At 38.9% G+C, this 25945-nt stretch overlaps 1 protein-coding gene across 1 annotated transcript in view; it reads right to left on the bottom strand.

Annotated features, from left to right (window-relative positions):
* The window catches only part of Abcb11 (ATP binding cassette subfamily B member 11), an 82806-nt gene that overhangs the window by 29160 nt on the left and 27701 nt on the right, over positions 1-25945 (bottom strand). The window contains exons 9-18 of the mRNA XM_051184534.1: positions 23635-23759; positions 20351-20525; positions 15394-15507; positions 14056-14166; positions 12630-12755; positions 11884-12087; positions 9158-9328; positions 8591-8792; positions 7670-7739; positions 3899-3998 (exon numbers count right to left, since the gene is read on the bottom strand). Coding sequence (XP_051040491.1) covers positions 3899-3998; positions 7670-7739; positions 8591-8792; positions 9158-9328; positions 11884-12087; positions 12630-12755; positions 14056-14166; positions 15394-15507; positions 20351-20525; positions 23635-23759 — 1398 coding nt within the window. The remainder of the gene's footprint in view (positions 1-3898; positions 3999-7669; positions 7740-8590; positions 8793-9157; positions 9329-11883; positions 12088-12629; positions 12756-14055; positions 14167-15393; positions 15508-20350; positions 20526-23634; positions 23760-25945) is intronic.

Raw genomic sequence — 25945 nt, 5'->3', positions numbered from 1 at the left:
ATCCTCCAGGTAGTAAAATATCAGGAACAGAAAATGACATAAAGCTCCAAAATAACATTTCCCTCCCTAGTTCAGTTTGAATGAAAGGCTGGCGTGATGGCTGTCACTGCAGTTGCCGCTGGAGCTGGTAATGAATTTGTCATCGTCTCCCTTTCAAGTTCTCTCTTGGCTGCCTTCAACACTGCACTTTGTCACTGCTGCTCACTCATGCAGCAAATCCTCCTGCTCAGCCGTTTCATCTCAGTCTACTAACTCGGACCATCAGTGCCACAGAGAAGGATGCCTGGGAGAGGACCCGTGCAGCAGGCAGAGGAAGAATGGAATTCTTGGGGGGATCCTATCTGGCCACCTGCAGAATATTCAGTGGAGCACTCAGTCCGCTGGGCCTTGGCTAGTTCACTAAAATGAGGGAGTTGGATAAATCATATTTCTGCACACAGACGTTAACTGCCTTTGTTCAGATTGTCTTTGGGGATATTTGTCTGGCCAATAATCTTAGAAGACACAGCTATTCCCTTTACCCCAAGCATTCAGCCCATCTGCCCACTACGGAGAAGATAGGCTCCCCAAGCCCCCAAAGTCTTCTCCTAACACACAATTTGCTTCAAGGTGGTATTACCTAGCCCCCTTTATGTCCCCTTTTGGGAACTGGGAAGTGAGCTGGTGAGTCAGTGTAAAATGCCAAGCAGTAGATACTGTTACTGCTCTGAGTGTTCACTATTTATCTCTGACTGTGGTAGAGTCTGCCTGCACCCTTGGAATTGTGTCAGACTAATGAGATGGCTTTCAGTATGGCAGAACTAATCTCTATAGGCTTTGGTAGTCCAGGCTTGATGCTCACAGACTCATAAATGCCATGCTAACATTCTTTGAATTCTACCTGTTCCCTAATGACCTACTACTCCATACGATGGTTACTTCTTTCATAGCCTAACAAAATGGAACCTTTCCTAGTTTTCTTGTAGCAAAGTATCCCCAGACTTAAGCAATGGGATATTTAAGGGAATTATGACATGTTTTTGCCCTATAGTTTTCATTTCAAGATAAACTAATAAACAAAACCACTTAACTTGAATAATTTTTGTTACCAGCCACACACACACACACACACACACACACACACACACACACACACAATATCTTAAAGAGAGTTACATTTGCTAGGCATGGTGGTGCATACCTTTATTCCTAACACTCGGGAGGCAGAGGCAGGCAGATCTCTGTGAGTTTGAGGCCAGCCTGGCTTACAGAGTGAATTACAGGATAGCCAGGGCTACACAGAGAAACCCAGTTTAAAAAAAAAAGCAAAGCAAAACACCCACCCCCATATCCAACTATTATAAAGCATCTTGAGATCTTGAGCAGTACAGAAGCTAGAAGGCCAGTCCCCAGACAAAGGCTTATTTGTTGTATCTACATAAACAACAGAGGAATAAAAAATTATGTGAAGTCTTCTATACTTTATAAATAACAACTGAAATCATTCTAGGAGATATAGTAGTCTCTGACCTACTGTATAGATAGTTCCATGTTCAACAGACTTTTCCTAGTTTTCTTTCTTCTATCTCCTGTGTGGGCCAGGGGAAGACAAAACTTCCTACTAGAATTTTATGTTCTTCTCTCTATACTTTTTTACAGCAGTCTCTGTATCCTAACAATAGGAGTCTCCTACCTGGATGATGACTTTAAGGTTTAATGATAAAAATGGCACATATAACAAAGAAGCCAAGATTTCCCAGATGAGTGTCAGGGATAGCCGTTTTTATAAGTCCTGTCTCTGTTCTATGTCTTAAGCTAGGACTAAACCCCATAAGTCAGTGGTGATAAAGCTACAAGTGTCTAATAAACTCTTCCTGACTTGATTAATATGTATTCCACTTTTCTTTCTATTCATTTATTTTTAGTTTTGCTGAAAAAGATTCATAAACACTAGAGACTGGAATCTACTCAGTAGACGACTCTATATCCTAAACTTAACCTGATCTGGATATCTACCATTCAGTCCCACTTATGGGAGATAAAGATACAGCATGGAGGAGGAGAACCGGCTGAGCTTTGCCACTAACTCATCCTTCGGATAAGTCACAGATTTAAGAGTTCAGAGCAAGACTTAACCCTCCTCTGTGTTCTGTAAATACCCCGAGTGACCACTAGGTGGAGGTGATGGCTTTGTGGAAGACACAGCAGACCTTCTCTCACTCAACAGAAGGTGAGGCAGCCCTTCTCTATCAGAGTGAGAAAGAGCCAGAATCCTGCTTGGCCTTGTAGACTTTAGTTAAGTGTTAAAGTACTTTGAAATACTAAGACACGGCTACACTTTCTCATATAGCCTTAGGATTAAAAATGGATTAGTCAAAAAAGAAAGAAATGGGAATTCCATTAGCCAAGTTATATTGTTTCCTTTAAACTTTTCTTCAAGTTCAAGGACTGATGAAGTTACTATATACACAAGAAGTATCAGGGAAACAACGGATCATTTCCTTTTGGAGCCTAAATGATGTAATATCAGCTTCTCAACATCTTCTTTCCTGTTTTTCATTTTAATCTCCTTTACACGAGAAAAAAATAAAATGACGTCTTTTAAAAGTTGTACCATTACCCAAGGCGGTGGTGGTGCATGCTTTCAATCCCAGTGCTCGGGAGGCAGAGACAGGTGAATCTCTGTGAGTTCAAGACCAGCCTGATCTACAAAGCTACACAGAGAAACCCTGTCTCAGGGACAAAAAAAAAAAAAAAAAAAAAAAAAAAGTACCAGCAACATGCAGATGATGTCATAAATATAAACAAAATAGTTAATTCTGGCTCCAAAAGGGAAGCTTCACCTTTATGGCCAAGTATCATCCTTACAAATGTGTGTTCCCTCATTGCAGTTCAAGGGTCTATGGAATTTATTGAAACAAATTTATTCAACATTGAGACCTCTATTCCATGTTAACAGAGCAAGACAGGAGAGAGCCTTAATAACACATAAGATTTTAAAGGGTATCATTTAAGAATTTATCGCAAATTTCTCCCCTGTGAGCCAGTGTTTGTAATGATGTTTCATGGATCCACAAGTTGGGATTTCACTGGAGGCATTTTGAAATTACATTATGCATAATGGATGTACTTGTAATTAAAATATTCCCTGGCTTATTTGGTTTGATACAGAGAAGAGTCTGAGTTTCATTTTAGTCACAGAAACTCTAATTTTTATTCCAAACAAAAACCTCTTGATACAAGGCACTGGACAAAGTGTCCGTAGTGACTCAGCACAGATGTAACGGGTCTGGAAGTCTAAGAAGTAAAATTTAGTAAGAGAAAAGAGGATGGCTTCAAAAATAAAGACTTCCAAGAAGTTCTAATGAAGGGCATATAGGGGATCCAAAGTGAGTTCATCGGAGTGGGGAAGACTTGCGGTTTGATGCATGGTCCCTCATAGGAAAGATAATGTCTACAGCAGCAGAATATCTACATTCTCATGAGTGTACCCTTTTATTTAAAATGTGTGACAATTTATATAAGGTCAATTTTATCAAATACCTTCACCAATTAAATTTTGAGAAAAAAAGCAATGATTTGGGGTATTCTTCAAAAAGTTACCTCCATAAAAACAAATAATTTGCTATGCATATTGGAGAAGCATATTTTCTGTTTATTATAACTATTCATCTAAAAATTGGTAGCTATCTCTTAACAATTCAGTTTAACTTAATATATGTTTTTCAAAGAAATTAACTAGTGAATCTAAGTTCTTTGTGGGGGAGGGAGGGTGTATGGCATTTAGACTAGGTCCCAACGTCCCCCCATTTGGTCTGACTATACACATAGTAAGCATATATGCCTATAGATAGATGGGTCACCTGGGAAAGACTGCTCTCACACCCCAAGCTACTCCCCAGAGCAATGGGAGTCTAACCTTGCTGTCTTCATAAGTAGATTTGTGATCAGCAATAGCCAATGGAGGGTCATGTGTCATCTGAGAAAGCTGAGACTTGGAGCGTTGCCTGATGGAAGCTCTGGAAAACAAAAAACAAACAAACAAACAAAACAGCAAGACAAGACAGGCTGTAGAATGCAAATTGGTTGCAATGGTGTCCCAGTCTACATCACACACCAAATCAACAGACATGTTCGGTGGCTCACATGGCATCTAGGGAGGGAGCTTCCGAGCAAAGTTTGATGAAGTTTATCTTTGGTAAAGTAAACTGGGTAGATTTCTCTCAAACCCAGGCTCTGTCCCTTCTGGATCCAGATTCAGTGTGTACCAGGGAGGGAGAGTGAGAAGGGAGCAGTTTCCCATCAGCCTACTAAAAGCTGTCGAGACTCAAGTGTGTTTGCAGCCCACATGGTTCCATCAGCTGCTACCATGGCAAAGGTGATAGTTTAGCACTTGTATTTCCTTCTGGTTTAGGCTATAGTTTCTAGTCTCTGTCTATAATTTGTACGTCTCTGCCTGTCTCTGTCTCTCTGTGTCTCTTTTCCTCTCCCTCTTCCCATCCTTCTGCACTTCAGGGTGATACCACCTGGATATAAGTGAGATAACAAAAAGAAATATACGGTCCCCAGTGAGACTATGTGTAGGTTTTGTGGGTCGCATGGCAACTAGGCCAAAGAGTTTCCAAGTTAGAGTTGATAAAACTTATTTTGACTGCCCACAGAAATGAATCAACAAAAACTTTACTTAATGCAATTGTTCATTCATCTGAAGTGTGCCTCATAGCACGTAAAACGCCAATGTTAGGTACTAACGGGAAGACAAAGACTAGCCAAATCACAGACATCTTTCTCAAGGACTTTAAACCCCAGAGAATACTGCATGTAATCAAAGATGGTGTAATGGAAAAAAATCTGGTGGGTTGAATTTGAAGTAGTACAGTGTAAGGAGAGAATTTGAAGTAGTACAGTGTAAGGAGAGAGATTATAGAAGGGAGGGGACCATGTCAACTGTTCCATCCCTAGATAGAATAATTCACATGTCCTATATTATTTGTACGCAGGGGAAATTAGACTAAAACAAATGCCAAGATGGTACTCATCACCATCTCCTTACCCAGGCTCCCCAAAAATTCAGTAACATGTCACATTCATTATGTTAATCTCTTCCCACACTATGTGAATGGCCTCCCTCTTAGTCATTCAGGTTCAACACTATGTATTTCCCAGAAGTCTCCTCTCTTCTTTAATCTTGCACATTCAAACTCTGCCCAACTCTCATTATGATTCAGGACAAAGGGCTCCTGAAACCTGACTCACTGTCCCCAACCTCATCTCTGAATTACTGAACTTCCTCTGATATGAGTGATATGTAGAAGATACATATAGAGTTATTGCTTTGGGTTAGGTGACTAATGCTGGGATGTCTCCAGACTATGAAGAAGGCTGTGTCACCTGTAGATCACAGGGTGGTCATAGGGTATCACAGGGCATATGATATGAGTGAAACTCAAATCCATAGATCCAATCAAACTCACATCAGTTGACACCAAGGTCGGAGTATATGAGAAAGGAGAGAATGTCAATATTTAATTGAGTGTTTAATACCCAGTTCCAGATGTAGGAAGACCTGTTTGTGAATTCCTTCAGGTTTCTACTATCTTTATCTTGTACTTCTTAAATTTCCCTCTCCTAGTCCTCAAACCGTTTGCCTTTCTAACATAACGGACTGCTATAAGCCCATGAGCAGTAAGTGTGCAGGGCAAGGGCTCTGCCTACCAGCTGGCCCTCAATCTGCTCTATCAGAAACACTATGGTAAGATTCCATCAAGACCCTTTTCAGAAATTATGCAACACCGTCTTTAAGAAATCCTCACTTTGTCAAAAGTTATATACCACTTTTCACTGCAAAGAGAAATAGCTAGTTTGGGGAGATAAGTGCTCTTTCTTTCTTTCTCAACATTATTATTTAGGAAATTGTTTTCTGTTGCCAATTAACTTGTTTTTGAACCTAAAATATATTACTGAAGAAAGGCTCAGCTATCAGAAAGACTATAGCCCAAAAAGCAAGATACAAATTAACATTTCATTTAGTCATCTTCTAGAAGAAAATCATGTCACCCTTTACAATGAGATATTTTGAATAGAACTCCTTATTCAAAGTTATAAGTCTTTTTCTGCAGGAGGTTAATAGCTACTTTTTGTATGTAGATTGTCTTTCTGGATTTTTTTAGTCCTAGTCATTAAAGTGTAGAATTTTGGAAAATGTACCCAAATAAGAGACACTTGTGTAAAAATGGTTATCTATTATTCATCATAAACTACTTAGAATGTAAAGAACTTTTTTTCTTAAAAATAAATAAAACATTACTTTCTTGACGACATGACCACAAGATACATGTCATTTTAACCCAATGGCAGAGGTGCCCAGTCATTGTTTGTATTCAAGAAAGTAGTTGCTCCCTTCAAGCGGTGATTTATGTATTTTACTCATGATTAAACACAGTCATGATCAAACATAGTGCCCCATGTCTATAAAATGTGCTTAACAATTCTGGTAATATCTATATCTTCTACTATATAGAGTAACTCAAAGATAATGTTTGGTTTTTCAGCTTAATAAAACTAACACTTCTTTAATTTTTTTCTTCAGTGATTTGTCCTAAAGAGAAATAAACTAAGTCTTAGAGTTTATATCTATAAAGAAAAGATATATTAGTATAAAAAAAACTATATTTGAAATAGGTACAAATACTTTTTAGTAAATTATTCCTTTAAAATTAACAATAAGTAAAATCATTCTGACTATGTGAATCTGTTACCAGAACCCCAGACTCGCTGAATTGGGTCTCAGTTAGAAAGCCTGGATAGTCTAAGGGACTTCTGACAGTGAAACCAAGATGTATCCCTAGTGCATCAACAGACTTCGGGAGCCCATTCCCCATTGGAGGATACTCCCTTAACCAAGAGACATGGAGATGGGCCTAGAATTTGATGATTCCTCATGGAAAACCTTACCCTCCCTGGGGAATGGATAGGGGATGGGATGGGAGTTCTATGGGGAGCATAGGAGGATGGGAGGGAGAGGGAACTGGGATTGATATGTAAAATAAGAAAAAATGCTAAATGAAAAAAGTGTTTCAAACAGTTAAATATGATGGGAAAATATTAGGTGTCTGGCAGTTTGTTTGTTTGTTTGTTTGTCATTGTTTATGTGTTTTTTCCTGAGACAGGGTCTCATGATGTAGTCCAACTAGCTTTGAATTTATGATATTCCTGACTCATCCTCCCAAGTATGAAGATATCTGTACCAGGTTACCATAGTAGCTTTAAAAATATTCTAGGGGTTGGAAAGATGACTCAGAGTAAGAGCACTGATTACTCTCCAGGTTTCAATTCCCAGCATCCACATGGTAGTTCACAACCATCTGTAATTCCAGTCCCAGGGGATCCAGGTCCCACTTCTGGCCTCTGTAGGCACCAGACACATACATGGTGCACAAAAATACATGCAGGCCAAACACCCATACACATAAAGTTAAAACAAATAATAAAGTAAAATCTCTATTCTAAGCTCAATAAACATTCTAATCAGAGAGCCCTTCATCATGGCCCTTTACTCAACAGATTGAGATGACAAGTTAAACAAATTGGCATAGTCTTACATCACAAGACCTGGAGTCTGCATAGTCCACAACTGTAGAGGGCTCCTAAAAATATCCGAAAACTTGAAAATCACATGGCTTGTGCTCACCTTAAACTATCCCGATAGCTCCCTCTGATAAAAGTCCTCTCAAGTGTGTCACTTCCGGTTGTATCTTTTCCTGTTTAACACAACATGAGCCATTCCTTAGAGCATACGATAAGCATGGCTGTGTTTACATAGAATAATTTACCATTTGCGTAGAAGGTAATAACTGCACGTAATACCCAAACATCCTATCAACTTATTGCAATAAATAAAACTTGAAAATTGCCCAACACATTCTAACAACAACCAAAAACCTGAAGGTACTCAATGAGGCTGACTTGTGTAAAATATCTGCTGACTGCTCTCTCTATAGACATGGGTATCTTTTAGGATAAATTGTTAAAAATTAATGAAAACTCACTGGAGTAGGCAAAAACAAACAAACAAGCAAAAACATTGATACAATCAGCAAACTTTCAAAACTTACTCAGATTTCATGGGTATTAAACATATACAATAGTTATGTGTTCATGAATTCACATTGGAGATGGTGGAGAAAGTCAAGAGTGATTGATTAATTAGCTCAGGATAACCACCAGGTCTGAAAGTTCAAATTGAGAAAAAGAAAGCATAGTAGGGCCTGGAATGTCTATCTCCATTTGAAAATAAGTGTAAAATATTTAGCCATTGTTTAATAATGGCTCACAAAATAATAATGAGAATCCTCCATATGCCTGACACATCCAGGAAGTTTGTCCTATGTGAAAAATGGTAGCGTTGAAAAGCAAAGGACTTGGGTTGAGCTCTGTGACTTGATCAGATAACTTAGCCTTCTGGGTTTTATTTTATTCCCCTCATCAACTGCATAAAGTCTGCTAGGCTTTGGGAAGATAAGCAATACATATTCATGAGTGTATAGATTATCCAGTACCACAAATGTTAATTACTTAGTATAATATAAGGTGGAAGGGAAAAGGTACTTGCCCTTTACACCCTTTTCTTTGAGGGTTTCATCTTCTTGGCTTTGCAGAGTCACAAGCATGAAGTAGACACCTTTTCTTTCTAACAGTTCTTCATGGGTGCCTCTTTCCACAGCTGCTCCGTGTTCCAAACCAATGATCACGTCTGCAGTTCTGACTGTTGATAGGCGATGGGCAACTGAGACAATCGTGTGCTCATGTTGAATCTGTGAGAAGACATGGTGTACCATCCCTGAGTCTACAAGGATGTCAATGTTGGACCCTAGGAACATCCTAAGCGGTATGAGCATATATCTGAAATAGCCAACTGTTTCTTATAGCCACAAATCATACCACAGATTGATCTGATTGTGGCAATTAATCAATAACTTAATGGGGAGCTAAATCATGTTAAATATTAATTTTAGTTTTATACTGCATCTTTGGAGAATAAATCGCAACTAATGTTCTGTTCAACTTGAAATAGATGGTAATTGACCAATACTTTATAAGTTTTCAGACTGGATGTACTGACTTGTTAACATCATTCCCTCCTTGCAGGGCCTCTGAAATGAACTGACTCTCCACAAACCTTATTCAGTGCTCCTTGTACTCGGGCTTCACTCTCATTGTCCAGCGCTGAGGTAGCCATGTCTAAAAGCAGGATCTTGGGATTCCGTATGAGAGCTCGAGCGATGGCTACCCTTTGTTTCTGACCACCACTTATATGGCCTCCTCCTTCTCCAACAAGGGTCTCAAATTGCTAGGAATCACGAGGGAGAAGAATTTGATGGCTCCTGACAGAGATCCGGTATCCCTTCTAACTTTTTTCTCAAATGTGAATGTTTAGAGGTCAAACTTCTACTGAAAGAAATACCCCTTTCCAAAATAAATTAACATAGCAATACTTGCATGTGAAATAGTTAATGTATTGAACTGTGTGAGTGTTCCTTTTTAGTTCATGTCCAAGTAAACATTTTCAACCAGAAAGAAAATAGAACAGTCTCAAAAATCCATCAATGGGATCTAAGTCACATATTACAATCTTGTCTCCTTTCTCCTGCTGAACACACAGCAAAACACGATGCTAAAGCTATCTTTATATTGTGAATGAAAGATCAAACTAGTTTTATACTCCTTGCTTTCCCAGCAAGCCCTGACTGAGTCTCCCACAGGACTAAGCTACACTGAATTAACAGTGGAGTATTAGAAGTCAGTATAACTTTCTTAGTATCAGGCAATAAGGGCAGAGCTCCTTAGCACGCATAAAGCATGGTACTGAAATTCTACAGATATTGTCTCATGTTGTCCTCACAGAACCCCAGGAGGCAATTACTGCCACTTGCCTTAATGATTGAACAAAGAAATTAACTAACCTGACAGAAGCTCATGTAGCTAGAAGGTGAAGAAGATGGTTTGAATTTGGGACAATGTAATTCTAAAGCTTTATTCTCATTAGCTACTAAACCATAGCATTCTCATAGTGACAATGCTACTCAAAAAAGTGATTTATAAGGTGTGGTGATTTGAATGAAAATAGCCCCATAGGCTCATAGGGAGTGACACTATTTGAAAGGATTGGAATGTGTGGTCTTGTTGGAGTAGTTGTGACCTTAATGAAGGAAGTATGTCACTGGGGGTGGACTTTGAGGTTTCAGGAGCACAACTCAGGTCCAGTGGCTCTCTCTCTTCCTGCTGCCTGCCGATCCATATGTAGAACTCTCGGCTACCTCTCCAGCATCATGTCTGCCTGTGTGTCACCATGCTTCCCTCCATGACTATAAAACCTCTGAACTGTAAGCCAACTCTAATTGAATGTCTTCCTTTATAAGAGTTTCTGTGGTCATGGTGTCTCTTCACAGCAATAAACTCCTGACTAACTCAGAGGGTGAATGGGATATATTCAAGGTCAGTGGCTCTGGAGGCAGACCACTTGCTGTGACTTTCCTGTTTACATATTGTATAATTTGGGGAAGTTATTGACCTCACAGAACACCATTATTCATCTATAGATGGACATAATAGTAGTTGCTGCCTGGCAAGGTGGTTGTGAGGGTGGAGAGCTAATAGATGTAAAGTGTTAACACAACATCTGCAATGTAGTAAAAGCCATGCATATAATAGTAGTGATTGTCCTGTGACTTAGCAGATCACTATGGCAAACACAGTGAGTATAAATATAGAGCTAGTTTTTGCAGACATTGTGATCATGCAGAATAGAGACATAATAATGAACTCTTGATTTGTGAGATTCAAGTCTAAGCACAAATGTAAGCACAAGGAAACTGAAGCATAAGGATGGTGGTGGTTACGATTTAGAGCTTAAGTGTTCCCTGCAATGGCTAATGTTCATTGCCAACTTGGTGGAATTTGAAACCTCCTAGGAGGCCCACCTCTCCGTACATTTTGAGGGCATTTCTAGAAAAGATAACCTACAAGAAAGGAGAGCCACTCTGAATGTAGATGACTGCTATCCCAGGGGCTGGGATTGAAAGAGCCAACAGAAAGCCAGCTGAGCTCCAGCACCAACATTCATCTCTCTTGGCTTCCTACCCACAAACGTGTGACCAGCTGGACCGTATCCTCAAACTGTTAGAATAAATCCTTCAATACTCTCTGAAGTTGCTTCTTGACAAGTATTTGGTCCCACTTTATGGCGGCAAAGCCTTTAGGAGGAAAATCTGTGGAAGGGAGTTGATTCACAGAGCAGAAGGGGACTCTACCCTTGAAAAAAGAGACATCAGGACTCTGGCCTTCTCTCTCTCTCTCTCTCCCTCCATCCATCTCTCTCTCTCTCTCTCTCTCTCTCTCTCTCTCTCTCTCTCTCTCTCTCTCCCTGGCTTCTGAGATGTGAGCTCTTAGCTCTGCTACATACTCTCCACAAGTATGTTCTATCTTGCCACAAGCAAAAGAAACAGCTGACCTTTGGCTGAAATCATATGTCCAAATAATTTTTTTCCCTCATAACCTGCTTATGTCAGGTATTTTGTCACAGTAACTGAAAGGTGACTAACAAGTAAGAAAACATTTCTCAAGCATTGCTTCATGGTAAATATTGCAAAATTTTCAACACACGCTTAATAGGTAGACAAAGAAATTATATCTGCATCAAAGGGATCTTTATGAAGGATAGTTCTCCAGTTTGACAGATGTCAACTACATAAACAACATATTTTTACTTGAAAGGGAAAATGTGGTACATTTCTAGGCATAAACTGAAAGCATGCCATTAAGGATTTAAGGACTGAGGATTCAAATGAAAAGGACATATTCTTCCTTTGATGACTTCTGTGTTCCCCTGGACCATAAGGAGGGTACCTGAGGCAGGGCCATAATGAAGTTGTAGGCATTGGCCTCCTTGGCAGCTTTGATTATGTCTTCCATTGTTGCTTCCTCTCTGCCATAACGGATATTTTCTGCAATAGTGGTAGAGAACAGAACCGGCTCCTGTTCCACTACCCCAATCTGATCCCTCAACCACCGGATGTTAAGAGAGCGAATGTCGTGGCCATCCAGTGTCACCTAGAGAGAAGAGGATTACAATGTTAGGTGATACTTAGCCACTAGGGAGAATAGACAAGAGACTAACAAAACTGGAATAGAAATAATTCCCATGGAAATGTGGCTATTTGTGCAAGGATGTAATTGAAATAAAAAGTTCATTGTAGAAACATGGGTGATGTAAAAAAAAAAAAAAAAAACAATAAATTTCTCATTGCTAGCCTCCAAATGGGCACATTTTTAGTTTCTCTGAAGAGTAGCCTATCGTTCGCCATACTCTGGATGCATTTATTGTCTTTTGGCTTGTGACCAGAGAGGGGCTTCAAAAGATACAATAAAAGGAAGCAATAGCTGCTATCTTGTAGGTGTGATTTACAGTAAATCTTGCTTTCCAATCTGATTCATCAAAAAAACACTTTGCTGCTCAAGAAATTGGAACTATAAATATGAAAAATGAAAAAAGCACAATACATACATGTAAAATGATATTAAATTTTAAAAAAATCATCACCACTTGCACTCCCTTGCTCCTACATGTTGTGGAGTTTCTGAAAGATACACACCATGCCTTCAGAGGGGTCGTAGAATCTTTGAATGAGCTGTAGTGCTGTACTCTTCCCAGATCCACTGGATCCCACCAGAGCTGTCATTTCCCCAGGTTTAATGACCATGCTGAGGTTATTTAAAATCTAGAAAGGAAAGAACTTTTTAAAAAGTTCATAATGTTACTGGGCACTTAACCAAGCAGTTAGATCATATATACATATATAAGATACTTTGTGAGGATTGTATATTGTGTCTATACATCCTGTGTGTGTGTGTGTGTGTGTGTGTGTGTGTGTGTGTGTGTTTGCTATCCACATATACTCATCAATCAATAACAAAAGAAGACTGCCTGGAAAAAGGTTTTACCATCAGCACATTGCTTAATAGCTGTGGCCAACAATAAAACGATAATGTATTAATACTGGTAAATAAGCAAGGGTCACCTTTAAAATTATGCCTTAAAATCTAATTTAAAATACATCTGACATACTAGGATACCTCAAGGAGTCAATCTCAGTTAGTTTAATAAGAAGCTCCTGTAAGTCGCAAGTGTAATGATGATTCATAGACCAAGGATCAGAAATAAACCAATTTGCAGATGATATGCTTGAATAGTATATGAGTATATTACCTGAATAACTTTGCCTAATAAATGCATGTGTGTGTTGTGTTTCTAGGTCTAAAACTCTGTGAAGGGCACGGACTAAATGCTGACATTAGGATTCAGTGAGTATGACAGAAATATTATTAATAAAAGGAAATCAGAGGTGCTAAGTTCCCAATGAAAACCAAGCATCATTTCAAAGCCAGGTCATTCAAGAGAGCAGATGGGAGTTTCTTACAGAGCGGGGTTACCTCTAACACTTCTGCTCTGTGGGTTCTGGAAAGTAGTTTATTTCCCTCACTGTGTGCCTTGCACAATCACTAAGCACAAGATACCCGAGAGCAACAGCACCAGGTGGCCTTCCTGCAAGGACTAATGCAGTGAGCGGCCTGGAGAACCCACAGACAGATGGCAGGCAAAACTGCTCAGGGCTGCTGGTTCTGCCAGTCACATTTCTGCCCTCACTATGCTCCACCTTCTGTGACTTCCAAGGAAGTGGTGACTGGAAGCTGTACTACTTGATTGCTTTGATTGCTGAGCACAAACCTGGAATGACAGGATCTGCCAGTCATTTCAACAGAGGATCACGTGGTTGACTTAGTCTGAGTCTTGTGTGAGACAGTGTTCCCACCAGAGGGATTTGCACGATACTGTCATCACCTAGAAATGCAGTGTGCCCCTAAATTGGCACAATACACAAGGACACTTCCAGAAAAACACATCTCTGTCCCATTCCTGAAAACTGAGTCAGCACTGAGAAATCAGTATGTGGCTTTGGAAATGGATTATTCAGTAGTAACAACAATAAAATCCCCATTGGGCAAAAGGTGAACACTCACCTTCACTTCTGGTCTAGAAGGGTAGTGGAAGGTCACATTATGGAATTCAATTTCACCCTTGATTCGATCTAGCTTGTATCCTTCTTCTGACATGCAGTCAATGGTGGGTTGCTGGAGTGCAATCAAAGATAAAGAGATAAGGCATGCCACGTGTATTTCATGTTCATCTTAGTATTAGTTAACTCTCAAAGTAAAACTGGAGCTGGAGACATGGGCCAATGGTTAAGAGCACTTGTTGTTCTTACAAAGGACTCGGGTTCAATTCCCCGCACCCCCATGGTAGGTACTTCACAATCATTTATAACTCCAGTTCCAGGAGTTCTGATGTTCTCTTTTGACTTCCACAGCCACCAGGCATGCATGAGATGCACATACATACATGCAGACAAAATACACAGAAAAGTAAAATGAATAAATCTAACAAAAAAATTTTTAAAAAGAAGAATTGCAGAGATATGCTAAAGATAAATTGCTTCCATATTCCATATTTACAATAGTGACAATACTAGTCACTGCTGTTGAGATTGCTGAATTATTGTTATATTACTATATATTATTGTTGAATGTGATATTGATAGAATAGTAGAGAGTAAGTTTTATTATTTAATTACTATTATTTGCTGAATTACTACTATAAGCTCATATATTATTAATATTATGTAACATGATAATAAATTGTTTATTGATACATATGATGTTAATATAGTTAGTATTTGTTGTAATATAATATATCACACACATTTATATTACTGAGATGATAGGAGGCAAAGTACAGGTGTTTTAATTTACATTGTTATATCCCCATGAACCTGATCTGAAGGCCTTTCCCATCCATCCCTCCAGCATTGCTCTGGATCCTGTGTTCATTCACACTGGACCTTCTTAACTCCTTGAGCTCACCAAGCTCTTTCCCAACCTAGAAGTTTCTCCATCAGGAATTCTTTCTTTGCTCTTCTGTCCCATGAACTCCACTCAAGGATACCTCCCACTAGCCAGTCAAAACACTTAGTCCTATTTTTGTCTCTTTTATTGGATTTAGCACTATCTGATGTTATCTTTAAATGTTTATTTCTTGCTGGGTGTGGTAGCTCATACCTTTAACCCTAGCACACACAAGCCTGAGGCAGGTGGATTTTATGGCCAGGTCTATGTAGCAAGCACCAGACCAGCCAGGACAACATGGTAAGATCCTGTCTCAAACAATCTTACTTCTTTGCATGTATCTCCCAGTATGAGTGTGAGAGCAGGAACATAATTTCTAACTCACAGATGGGTTCCCAGCTCTTAGAACCTGTATAGCACACACCTCACTACCTATTTCTTTTGGCTTTTACGTACCCTGTCTATTGTTTGAAAAATGCTGGTTGCTGCTGACCGCCCAGTGGCAAAGATGTCCAAGGAAGAAGATGCATGGCCAAAGTTTATAGCTGCTACTATGACAGAGAGGAAAATCTGAAATAAAAAGAAAAATATTATTTTCATGAATTTTTGTAAATTTTGTAAATAATGCCATTTACCATTTGGAGCATCTCTGTGAATTATTGAGATTTCTCAGCAATATTTAAAGTTAAACAGTTTGCATGCTTTCCGCAAATATATAGACTAATTTTGCGTTGTAAAGCATTTCTCCCTCGTTGTACTTTAAAATACATTTTAAAGTGATCATCACTCTCCTGCTGAGTAGAAGGACTGAGGGAGTGGTGCAAGCAGGTTGAGAAGAACAGCTCTTATCTAAACTGTTTTAAGACCACCCTCTCCAGAGAGCCCCAACCTCAGCAAAGGATGTCTTCTTGCACCCTGGATCTGGGACCAGAAAACACATTCTGTAAAAGTCCTCTAGTAAATACCTCAGGTTCTTCAGGTCAGATGGGTTCGGAACCCACATGTACACACACCATACAGCACATAACAAGCTTGGCAATGTGTAAATAAATGTCCATTGCTATGTCCCAATAAAGTGTATTTATTTTAAAAAATATGTAGGGACTGTATTTGGCCCAATGACTATTTCATTGAATATTGGAATCTTCAGTTGAAGACTAGGGGTCAAACCCTAGCTTAGCCCGTCATTATAAGCTGTTGCCTCAAACCACTTTCTCCCTGGAGGTTCTTAGAGAAGCCATGAGTGAGAGAAGACAAGAAACATGCCCAATAAGACTATAATAGAGAGCACGCATCCCAGGCAGAAGTTTTCATTGGAAATATCATAGCTTTAGTCATGTGCATAGGAAGGTAAGAAGAAAGACCATAGTGGGCAGGCAATGCATGGGGCATTCTTTTATGGAATTGGGTTCTGTATTCATTACAACATAGATCTGGAGGAAGAAAAATTGGCTGCTGGGCCAGGCCTATAGTCACTGAGACCTGAGCTCATCATCCTCTACACCACTTAGCACATATTTCTTAACTGCATAGTCACCTTTCATTTTTGTAGTGGCAGAATCATGACGACATCACAGAATGAAGTTTTGCATAATTTATGGTAATTACATTAAGCCTCTCACTCAGTGCCTGTTGCTTTATATACTGAATGAATATTATTTTCTGTTAATGTTATTATTCTTTATTATTGAAACCTGAACCCCATTTCAAAAACCAAGACTTCACCCTCATTCAGTTCTTCATCTTTCCTTAACAGACCAGAGAGCATGTTTTTGTCTGTGCATGAATGATACAAATTACAATAATCTATGTTAACTGCTCCTGTTTACAACCCAATGAAGCCACAAGAATTTTGTGCACCACAAAATGTGCTAGATTAATCTGTTTGTTAGTTTAGTGAGTTAAAAAATTTAACTCAACTTGAGTACTCAAATTTCATATTTGTTCTGTAGAAGTATAGCCAAGATCTTTCTCTCCCTCTCCCACCTCTCTCTCTCTCTCTTTCTCTCTCTCTCTCTCTCTCTCACACACACACACACACACACACACACACACACACAGGAGAGAGGGAGAGTATCATTAAAGGAAGTTTTTTTTTTTCTCTATAAAGATGCACTTATCAAGGCTAGGTATAAGCAGAGGACTACAGGAACTAAGTTGAGAATAGGATAATAACTGACAATTAAAACATTAGAGAAACATATTATGTTATGACCATACATAGAAAGTACTTTAAAAATGGCCACTGAAATGGTGACTTTCCAGGGAATGTCTAGCAGGTATGTCCAGCCAACGCTGCCATCTGAAAGCCATACAATCAAGTTACAAAGCAAAATGTACTCCCTTCCATTTCAATATTTTAAGTAAGTTTAGAAATTCTGTTGGGCCACATTCATACCTTCCTTTGGCTACTTGTATCATGTGGGTGAGAGGATGAACATACATGACAGATGATCTCATGGTCAAATTGCCAGGTAACTTAGAAATGACAACCATAAAACTAGAAAGTAGTTGCTGTAGTGGTTGAATGAGAATGGCCTCATAGGCTCCCCAGTTGGTAGAACAGTTTGGGAAGGATTGGTAGGTGTGGCCTTGTTGGAGGAGGTGTGTTACTGGGAGTGGGCTTTGGGGTTTGAAAAGCCCATGCCATTTCCCAGTCAGTCCTTTGCCCAGAAATTGAAAAGTAGCTAGGACAATTACCAAGGTTTGATTTCCTGCTGTTGTGATAAACACCATGACCAAAAGCAGACTGGGGAGAAAAGGGTTTCCTTGACTTACAAGTCAGAGTCTGATGTTGAGGAGAGCCAAGGGAAGACTCTGAAGGCAGGAGTGGAAACAGAGACCACGGAGGAACTGGTCACTGACTTGCTCCCTATGAGTTAGTTAGCTTGCTTTCTTATACAGCCCAGGACCACCTGCCTAGGGATGGCACCACCCACAGTGGTCTGGACCCTAAGACACCAATTAGCAATCAAAGACATGAGTCAAAGCCATGCCTTTCACACACATCCACAGGCCAATCTGATGAATGCAATTTCTCAATTGAGGCACCTTTTTCAGGTATGAAAAATTGATGATTGAAGCTATGACACACAGGGAATTTTACTCAGATCCTCAGATCTTTCAATTGAGTTTGTGGATATTTAATTTTCAATATACTAATTCATTTCTCCTTTGAACTCTGATTGCTGTATTACTCTCTCTTCTCATAGGCACAGAATAGAACAACAACTTTCCTCGGTGAGTGTGTTTCTGCAAAGTGAACAGCCAGTGCTGAGTTTGGCTATTGGCACCTTTGATTGGTAAATGTATAGCATAAAGCTGATGGGGCATGTCCTTCTGTATGCTGTGAATATACGTTTCTCTTATTGGTTGATGAATAAAGCTGTTTCAGCCAATGGACAGGCAGGATGTAGCCAGGCAGGAAGTATAGGTGGGGCTACCAGACTAGGAGAATTCTGGGAAGAAGAACACAGAGAATGAGTCTTAAGAGAGATGCCATGTAGCTGCTGAGGGAGAAAGAGACCATGGCATCACCAGTAAGCCAAGACAACATGGAGACACACAGATTAATAGAAATTAGTTAATAATTAAGAGAGAGCTAGCCAGTAAGAAGCCTGGACCATCAACCAAACGATTTATAATTAATATACGCCTCTGTGTGTTCATTTGGGACTAAGCAGCTGCAGGACCAGCAGGGCAGAGCTTCCATCTACATAAAGCTTTTCAATTATTTTAATTACATTGATTTATTTGTTCACTGGGGGGCTTCATGTGTGCTACAGTTCAGGTGTGTAGGTCAGAGGATGACTCCCTTTTGAATCTTGGGAACTGAACTCACATCTCGCCATGCTTAGCCATTGAACCACTGAGCCATTCTCACCAGCCCAAATGCCTAAAGTTTTCAGAAGCCATTGGGTCAATAAGGAGGAAGAACTTTAGAGACAGATTTCAAATGTACAATACTTTAACTTCCCCGCTGTGCAAAAATAGATCTAAGTTGCAGAGAGAATAGCAAATTATAATAATATTAACACTTTCCATATTATCTTTTAAAATTTATGTAACACCTGAACGTGTGTTATCAGACTCATTACTTTTAAAGAAAATTCAAAGCTATGCCAGTCATCCATTCTTCAAACACAGAACAACTTTAAAACATTCTGTTGCTTCATTATCTTGCTCAGAATGACTGGCATTGGATGATCATCTCCAGTGACATTGCAAATGCTTCCTTGTTCCCCCTAGAAATGTGTTTGTAATAAACAGTGGATTATGAACGACAAGATTTCATGCAGTGAACTCTTGATACTTTTCATTGTCCAACTGGTGCCTGACCTGTTCCATCAGGAATCTACAGCCAAAACATTCTATTTAAAAATCTGTGACGCTATTTCCATCACCACAGCAGTGGAAAAAACAAACAAACAAACACTGTTGCTGTTCCCCACTCTCTACTCCTTACAAACCTCATAGACCTTACTGTCTGAGGACAGAACGGGGTAAGGATACATGCAAAAAGATGCAAAAGTTCCCCAACATACAAGCGCTTCAAAGGAAAAGAATAGAAGTTGTAAAGAGCTGAGGACTACATGAGTGAGTCAGCTGCTGCCTTCAAAGGCAGTAAACTAAGGAAGAAAAGTATTGGGAGAGGCAACAAGAATATTCTTTTCTGTCCCAGACACGTTTGGTGACCCTGCTATTTACTATCAATGATCCCTGTCCTCTTAGGTCATAATCCGTGTCACTGTTTGCCATCATACACTTACATGATTAGTTAATAAGCTGTCATCTTTCCCAATGTGACAAAAAGAGCCACATTTTTTTTTTCTGTCCATTGTGCTTTGGATGGATGAGGCATGCAGCAGATCCCGGTCAAAGCTTGTGGAGTGACTAACTGAGAGGACACTGTGAGGCAAAGTAGCTATAACATTCATGATGGCATGGCATCCCACAGATGAATTATGAAATATGCTTGTATCATTTACTCAGTAGAAAGTGTTACTAACTTGACATGTTAATAACCCACCACATATCATAAACATAGCATGTAGGCACATATCTTGTACTATTACTAACTTCAGTTGTGTGGCCTATTCATTTTCAGCTGAGAGGTCAATGGTTTTGCATTTCTATGGCATATCGTCTTTTGGGACCACCTGGAGGGTCATTGTTGTACCGCTGTAAAATCATTAGTTAACTGGAAGTCATTAAATTGCTGGTCATCAACCCACATGTTCAGTCTCTCTTCCCTAAAGTGTCCTAATATTGTTGGTCCCTGAAGATGGAATTTCAGCAAACCACCAAGGCTTTTCCTGCCCATGACATTAAGCAATGATCCTTTTGGCTACTATGACAACTTTTCTGGTAAACCAGCAAGAAATACCATATATAGGAAACAAGACCAAAGTACCTGGACCAGTGTCCCTGCTGTGTATTCTTCTTCATCTAGGACTAGTGTGGAGCCATACCAGAAGGCCAGCGCATAACAAAAAAAAATGAGGCACCACATGTATCCGGTAAAGAATCCCATTACCATTCCTTTTCTAATTCCCCAGCGCTGGGCAAACACGAGATTTTTCTCATACCTGTAAATAGAAAAGGTTTGAGTCAATGTCAGCTGGAGCAGCTCAGGGTGTAATGTTTAAGGTGGGTCATGATGCAGAGTTTTATTCCATGATTATGGTCACCCCCAAGCAAAGCTACTTAAGTTGGTCACAGCTTGGATAAGGAACAGTGGGACAGCCTTGGCCCCAAGAGAAAACAATGTTTTAACATATGCCATTGTTTGGCATCTGTTACTATTTATGTTTCCTTGGATTATATATTAGATTTCTATCAGAAAATAAGGCAATAATTATCTCCAAATCAACAGATTAGACCAGTTACATGGTGAGTGTCAGATCAGCCAGGACTACGTAGTGAGACTGTGTCTCAAAAAACAAATAAATAAACCAAAAAACTCCAAATATATTAACTAAATTACAAGAATAAATACATTTTTTTTTCTTCCAGGACAGGATTTCTCTGTATAGCCCTGGCTGCCCTGAAAGTTGCTGTGTAGACCAGGCTGACCTCAAACTCAGAGACCTATCTGCCTCTGTCTACCAAGTGCTGGGGTTAAAGGTGTGTGCCACCACCAGTTTTTGACAACTATATCATTTTTGCAAATTAAGGGTTTACTTTCATTAAAAATTAGTACCTAAAATGATTTGTCATAATTTATCAGTGTTCATTTTTGTTCTGTTGAATGAAAAGTTATAAAAGTTATTAAATGCATTTGTCAACACAGCAGCTTAACAGAATATGTTCAATTAAAAAAAAATGTTATGAGGCTGTACCGATGACCCAGTGAGTAAAGGACCCCAGCCCAAGGACACACATTTTATTACCAGCACCCATATAGTGGACGCGGAGATCTGACTCCTATAAATTGTCCACTGACTTTCACACACCTGCCCTGGGTCCACACACCTTCCTTCTTCCCATAAATAAACTATAATCTTAAAAAATGAAAAAAGTGATCTAGAGAGATGGCTCAGAGGGTAAGAACACTGGCTGCTCTTCCAAAGGTCCTAAGTTCAATTCTCAGCAGCCACATGGTGATTCACAACCATCTGTAATAAGATCTGAAGTACAAGGATACATACAGGCAGAACCCTGCATATAATAAATAAATCTTTAAAAAATTATTTAAAAAGTGAAAAAAGTAGAATTGCACTTAGCATCATACTGTCATTTCTTTCTTCCTTCCCTCCCTTTCTTCTTCTTTTTCCTTCCTTCCTTCTTTCCTTCCTTCCTTCCTTTCTTCTTTCTTTCTTACCCCCCAATAGATGGACAACCAATTATAGTAGATGCAAACATCATCCTGGCTCAGCTTCCTTTGTGCTGGGATGAAAGGCATGGGTCATTGTACCAGGCTCCCTTAGTCTTTGAGAATGTAAAATTAAATTATTTTATTCTTATACATAAAAATAGAGCCACGCATAGTAATGAGATAAAATGTGATGCTTTGATGCTTGTACACATACTGTAATGTTTGTTTGTTTGTTTGAGTCAGGGTTTCTCTGTGTAGGTGACATACTGTAATGTTTAAACCAGATTATGTATACATATATTCTCAGTCAATGATAAACTGGGTGTGAAGTAAACTAGTGATTCTAGGACCAGAGATTCAGAGGTGTGGAGACTCCAAGTATAGTCAACATCCCTGGCTACATAGCAAGTCAAAGTCAGCTTGAGCTACACATTGAAAAAACAAAAACGCCAAAGGCAAACTTTCAAAATCCATCTTCGGTGTTTCAGTTGTACTGTACATAGCATATCAGAACTTTCTTCCAACTTCAAATCCTTTGATCACCCTTTCTCTACCCATCTCTCTCTGTTGTTCTGTCCAGTCTCTGGCAGCCATCACTCTACTCTTAACTTTTATGTTATCAACATTTTTAGATTCCACATATATAAGTGCAATTGTGCAAATCTTTCATTTGACTATGCATGTTGTTACAAATGACAAAATTTTGTGTCTTATGACCAAATTGTGTCTCACTGTATATATGTACTGCATTTTATCTATTGATCAATGAATAGGCACTAAGATTGTTTCTGTTTCTTAGCTCTTATGAACACCACTACAGTAAATATACTATGCATATATCTGTTATAGTTAGTGATTTCATTTTTTGAGGGGGGTATATCCCCAGCAGTGGGATTGTTGGATCATATAGTTATTTCAATTTATTGAGGAGCTTCCTTCCTGTTTTACACAATAGATCTTCTAGTTTGTATTTTTACCAACAGTGTGCAAAGTTTCCATTTGTTCCATATCCTCACTGGCCTTGCTATATTTGACCATTTTGCCAATAGTTATTAGTTATTCTTACAAAGGCTAGGTAATGTTGTAGGCTAATTTTGAGTTTTGTTTCCCTGTAACTGCTTGGGAAGATGTCACTGTTTTCACAGAATTAAATGTGCATCTTCTTGAAAACTGTCTACTCAACTCTGTTGCTCATTTTCAAGTTGGATTAATCATTATTTCACTAGTGCGCTTTTTAAAGCATATTACATGTTGTCTACATCAACCCCCTGTCAGATGTAGTTTACACACTCATCTTCCTTTCTGACGGTTCTCTTTTCTGTATGGTGCTTCCTTTGTGCCTGGAAGCCATTCAATGTGGTGTTGTATCATTTGTTCATTTTTTCCCCTGGGTTTTCCTTGTCCTTTGCATGTGTAGACTTTTCTTTAACTGCATAACATGCTGCTGAAGGCTGATATGAAGTAATATATATATATATATATATATATATATATATATATATATATATATATTTCTACATCATCGGAGTGTGAAACAAGTTTCTTGCCTATCTCAACTCTCTGAAAACAATCTCTAAAAGTATATTGTACTGGGTATGGTAACATATATCTTTCATTCTAGTGCTTAGGTGACTATGAGCTCAAGACCACCCTGGTCTATAGCAATATCCACAAGGGAAAATGAAAACTCAAAACATTGCTTTAGAATTTTTAAAGCACTCTGGCCATGAATGTTTGTTGACCAAACCTCTTGAAAAAACATCCCCTCATGTTGTTCTAAATGATAGTGGATATGCTACTTTGTACAAAATGAAGAAAACTCAGGGAACTGTATTGATTTATGAAATTCAAGAAACCAACAGAAGGTCAAAATAACCAACCTTTCCACCTCTTTATTCTCACCACCAAAAGCAGCCACTGTTCGCATAGATGAAATTACTTCCTCAGCAACAGATCCTGCTTTGGCATAAGCCCTCAATTCCAGCTCTGTGAACTTGGCCACACTCTAAAATCCAAAGTGGGGGAAAAAGGAAATTAGTCTGTCAATCAACAGTTCACTTAACAAAAGGAATAAATGGCACGGTTTAACAAAACACTGGATTTTCACTGTAACACACAAGGAAAAAACGCTGGCCCAAGATTAGCTTGTGTTAAACATCATCCACGGATGTTTGGAGTTTAATATCCGAAAATGACATTAAAAGTCTATCTCAATGAAAATGTTCTCACATAGTTAAGTGCCCTCAAGTCTGTTCAGTTGTTATACTAATGAGGTTCCTAAGTCAAACTATGACATACATATTCCATTGCTATTGGAAAGAAACCAATGCAGGATTTAAAACATCAGAGGTAAAGACTGGAGGCCTATGTAGGCACTTGATTGTCCAGAGTAGATAATGATGGAATCACAGAACACAGCATTGCAGAGGTAATTCCACAGGAGAGAGCATCAGGTAAATATTTTGACTCAATATAAATATAAAGGGTTTGCTAATTTTTTAATTTTTACAAAATAAAAAGACAACTGTGTTTTGTAGTTTTCAAAAAGATACTTTTCTAAAATTGGATTGGGACTGAGTCCTAGTGAAAAGTAGCTAGGCATGGTGAGAAATGCCTGTAATCACATCATATACAAAGTGGAAGCAAGAGAATTAGGGATTCAAGATCAGCCCTAACCACATAATGAGTTCGAGGCCAGTCTGGGGTTCGAGACCATGTCAGAAGCAAAACCAACCAGACAACATTTAGAAACAAGGGGGGAAGTTAATGTTGTGGAAACTCACCTAACTCAGAAATCTAAAATATATACAGTACTCAGAGGATGAAAACGTCTATTCTAACAGGATTTCCCCTCTAGACTTTAAGAGAACTGTTACTAGCAAAATATTAGACAGAGTTCTAAAATACAAAATAAATAAAAATAACATCAACAATATGTTTATTATTTCCTCAGTCCACATTTTATAAAATCTGTGAATTGAAAAGACTATTTTCACCTACGCTGACATCACATTCAAGCTCGGTTGATGACATTATAGCTTTTACCCCACCTTTATTCCTGAAATACACACATTTTTACACAGTAGTCACAGCGTTAAAGAATTATGAATGATATCAATTTATTATAAAGTCACATTGCTTAATAACAGGACACATTGGGAGTTAAAGAAACATATATTGTGTAATATCTTACAGTTGCTTTTGTTTTCTCATCCTAAAGAGAAGGGTGTTACAAAAATGCACAAAACACACAACCAGTACTTGTGTGTCATATGTTACCAATCACTTCTGTGTATGTGTGTGTGTGCATGCATGCATGTGTGCTTGTGCACGCAGGTGTGTGTGTGTGTGTGTGTGTGTGTGTGTCCTATCTTTGACAAAAGTTGCTGGGATCGTTTTACAGGGACAACCAGGCATAGAAATGGATGCAACTGAAGGAAGATACTGAACTAGAACATTCCAAATCAAGAAGCTAGAATTTTAGGCATTTAGGTAACACAAGAAACTGGACTGTGAGGTCTGCTTCAAACCGTGTTGAGGGCTTTCATTCCAACTCTAAGGTGTGAAAACACAGTGTGTGACCCACGGGGGTGTGTATATCAATTTATTATGGGTTTGAAGGAAAAAAATTACACAAGTATAGAAAGAAAATTAAAAGCCACACAATTTTTTTCAGAGCCCATGGGGGGTCTTCAGTGGAATTTGAGGCTCTCTGGAGCAAGGCAGGAAAGAGGTTTATAGGAAAGTCAATTGTAAAGCTTGCAAGGTCTTGTGGGGTTTCAAAAATAATAAAATATTTCTTTAACAGTAGGTTTTTGTGCCAGACACTGTCCTTAATGTATACCATTGTATACATTGTATCTGAATAGTCACATGATTTAGGCTGTTATCCCTGAGGTTCTGAAGGGTTAAATGTGTTATTCTTCAGTCATATATGCTTACGAGTGGTAGGGTCAGGTAACTTTGTGAAGTGAGTTCTTTGCTACTTTCACATTCAGTCCTTTTCTTCATTGCCGGGGAAGCCTTTGAGTGTTATCGGTGGCTGCTGTATGAACACTTTCCTAGAAACAATCACTATGGTGATTAACAGCTGCTGCTCAATGATGTCTAAGTATTGCTTTGAATTCTATTTATAATAAACCCTCAGCACCCCTCATACCATGACCTGTGATCTAAAGACTTTTTTTAAAT

This window comes from Phodopus roborovskii, unplaced genomic scaffold, assembly GCF_943737965.1.
Source record: "Phodopus roborovskii unplaced genomic scaffold, PHOROB, whole genome shotgun sequence".
NCBI classification, from domain to species: Eukaryota; Metazoa; Chordata; class Mammalia; order Rodentia; family Cricetidae; genus Phodopus; species Phodopus roborovskii.
The sequence above is the reverse complement of the archived record's forward strand: the minus strand, read 5'-3'. Positions and strand labels throughout refer to the sequence as shown.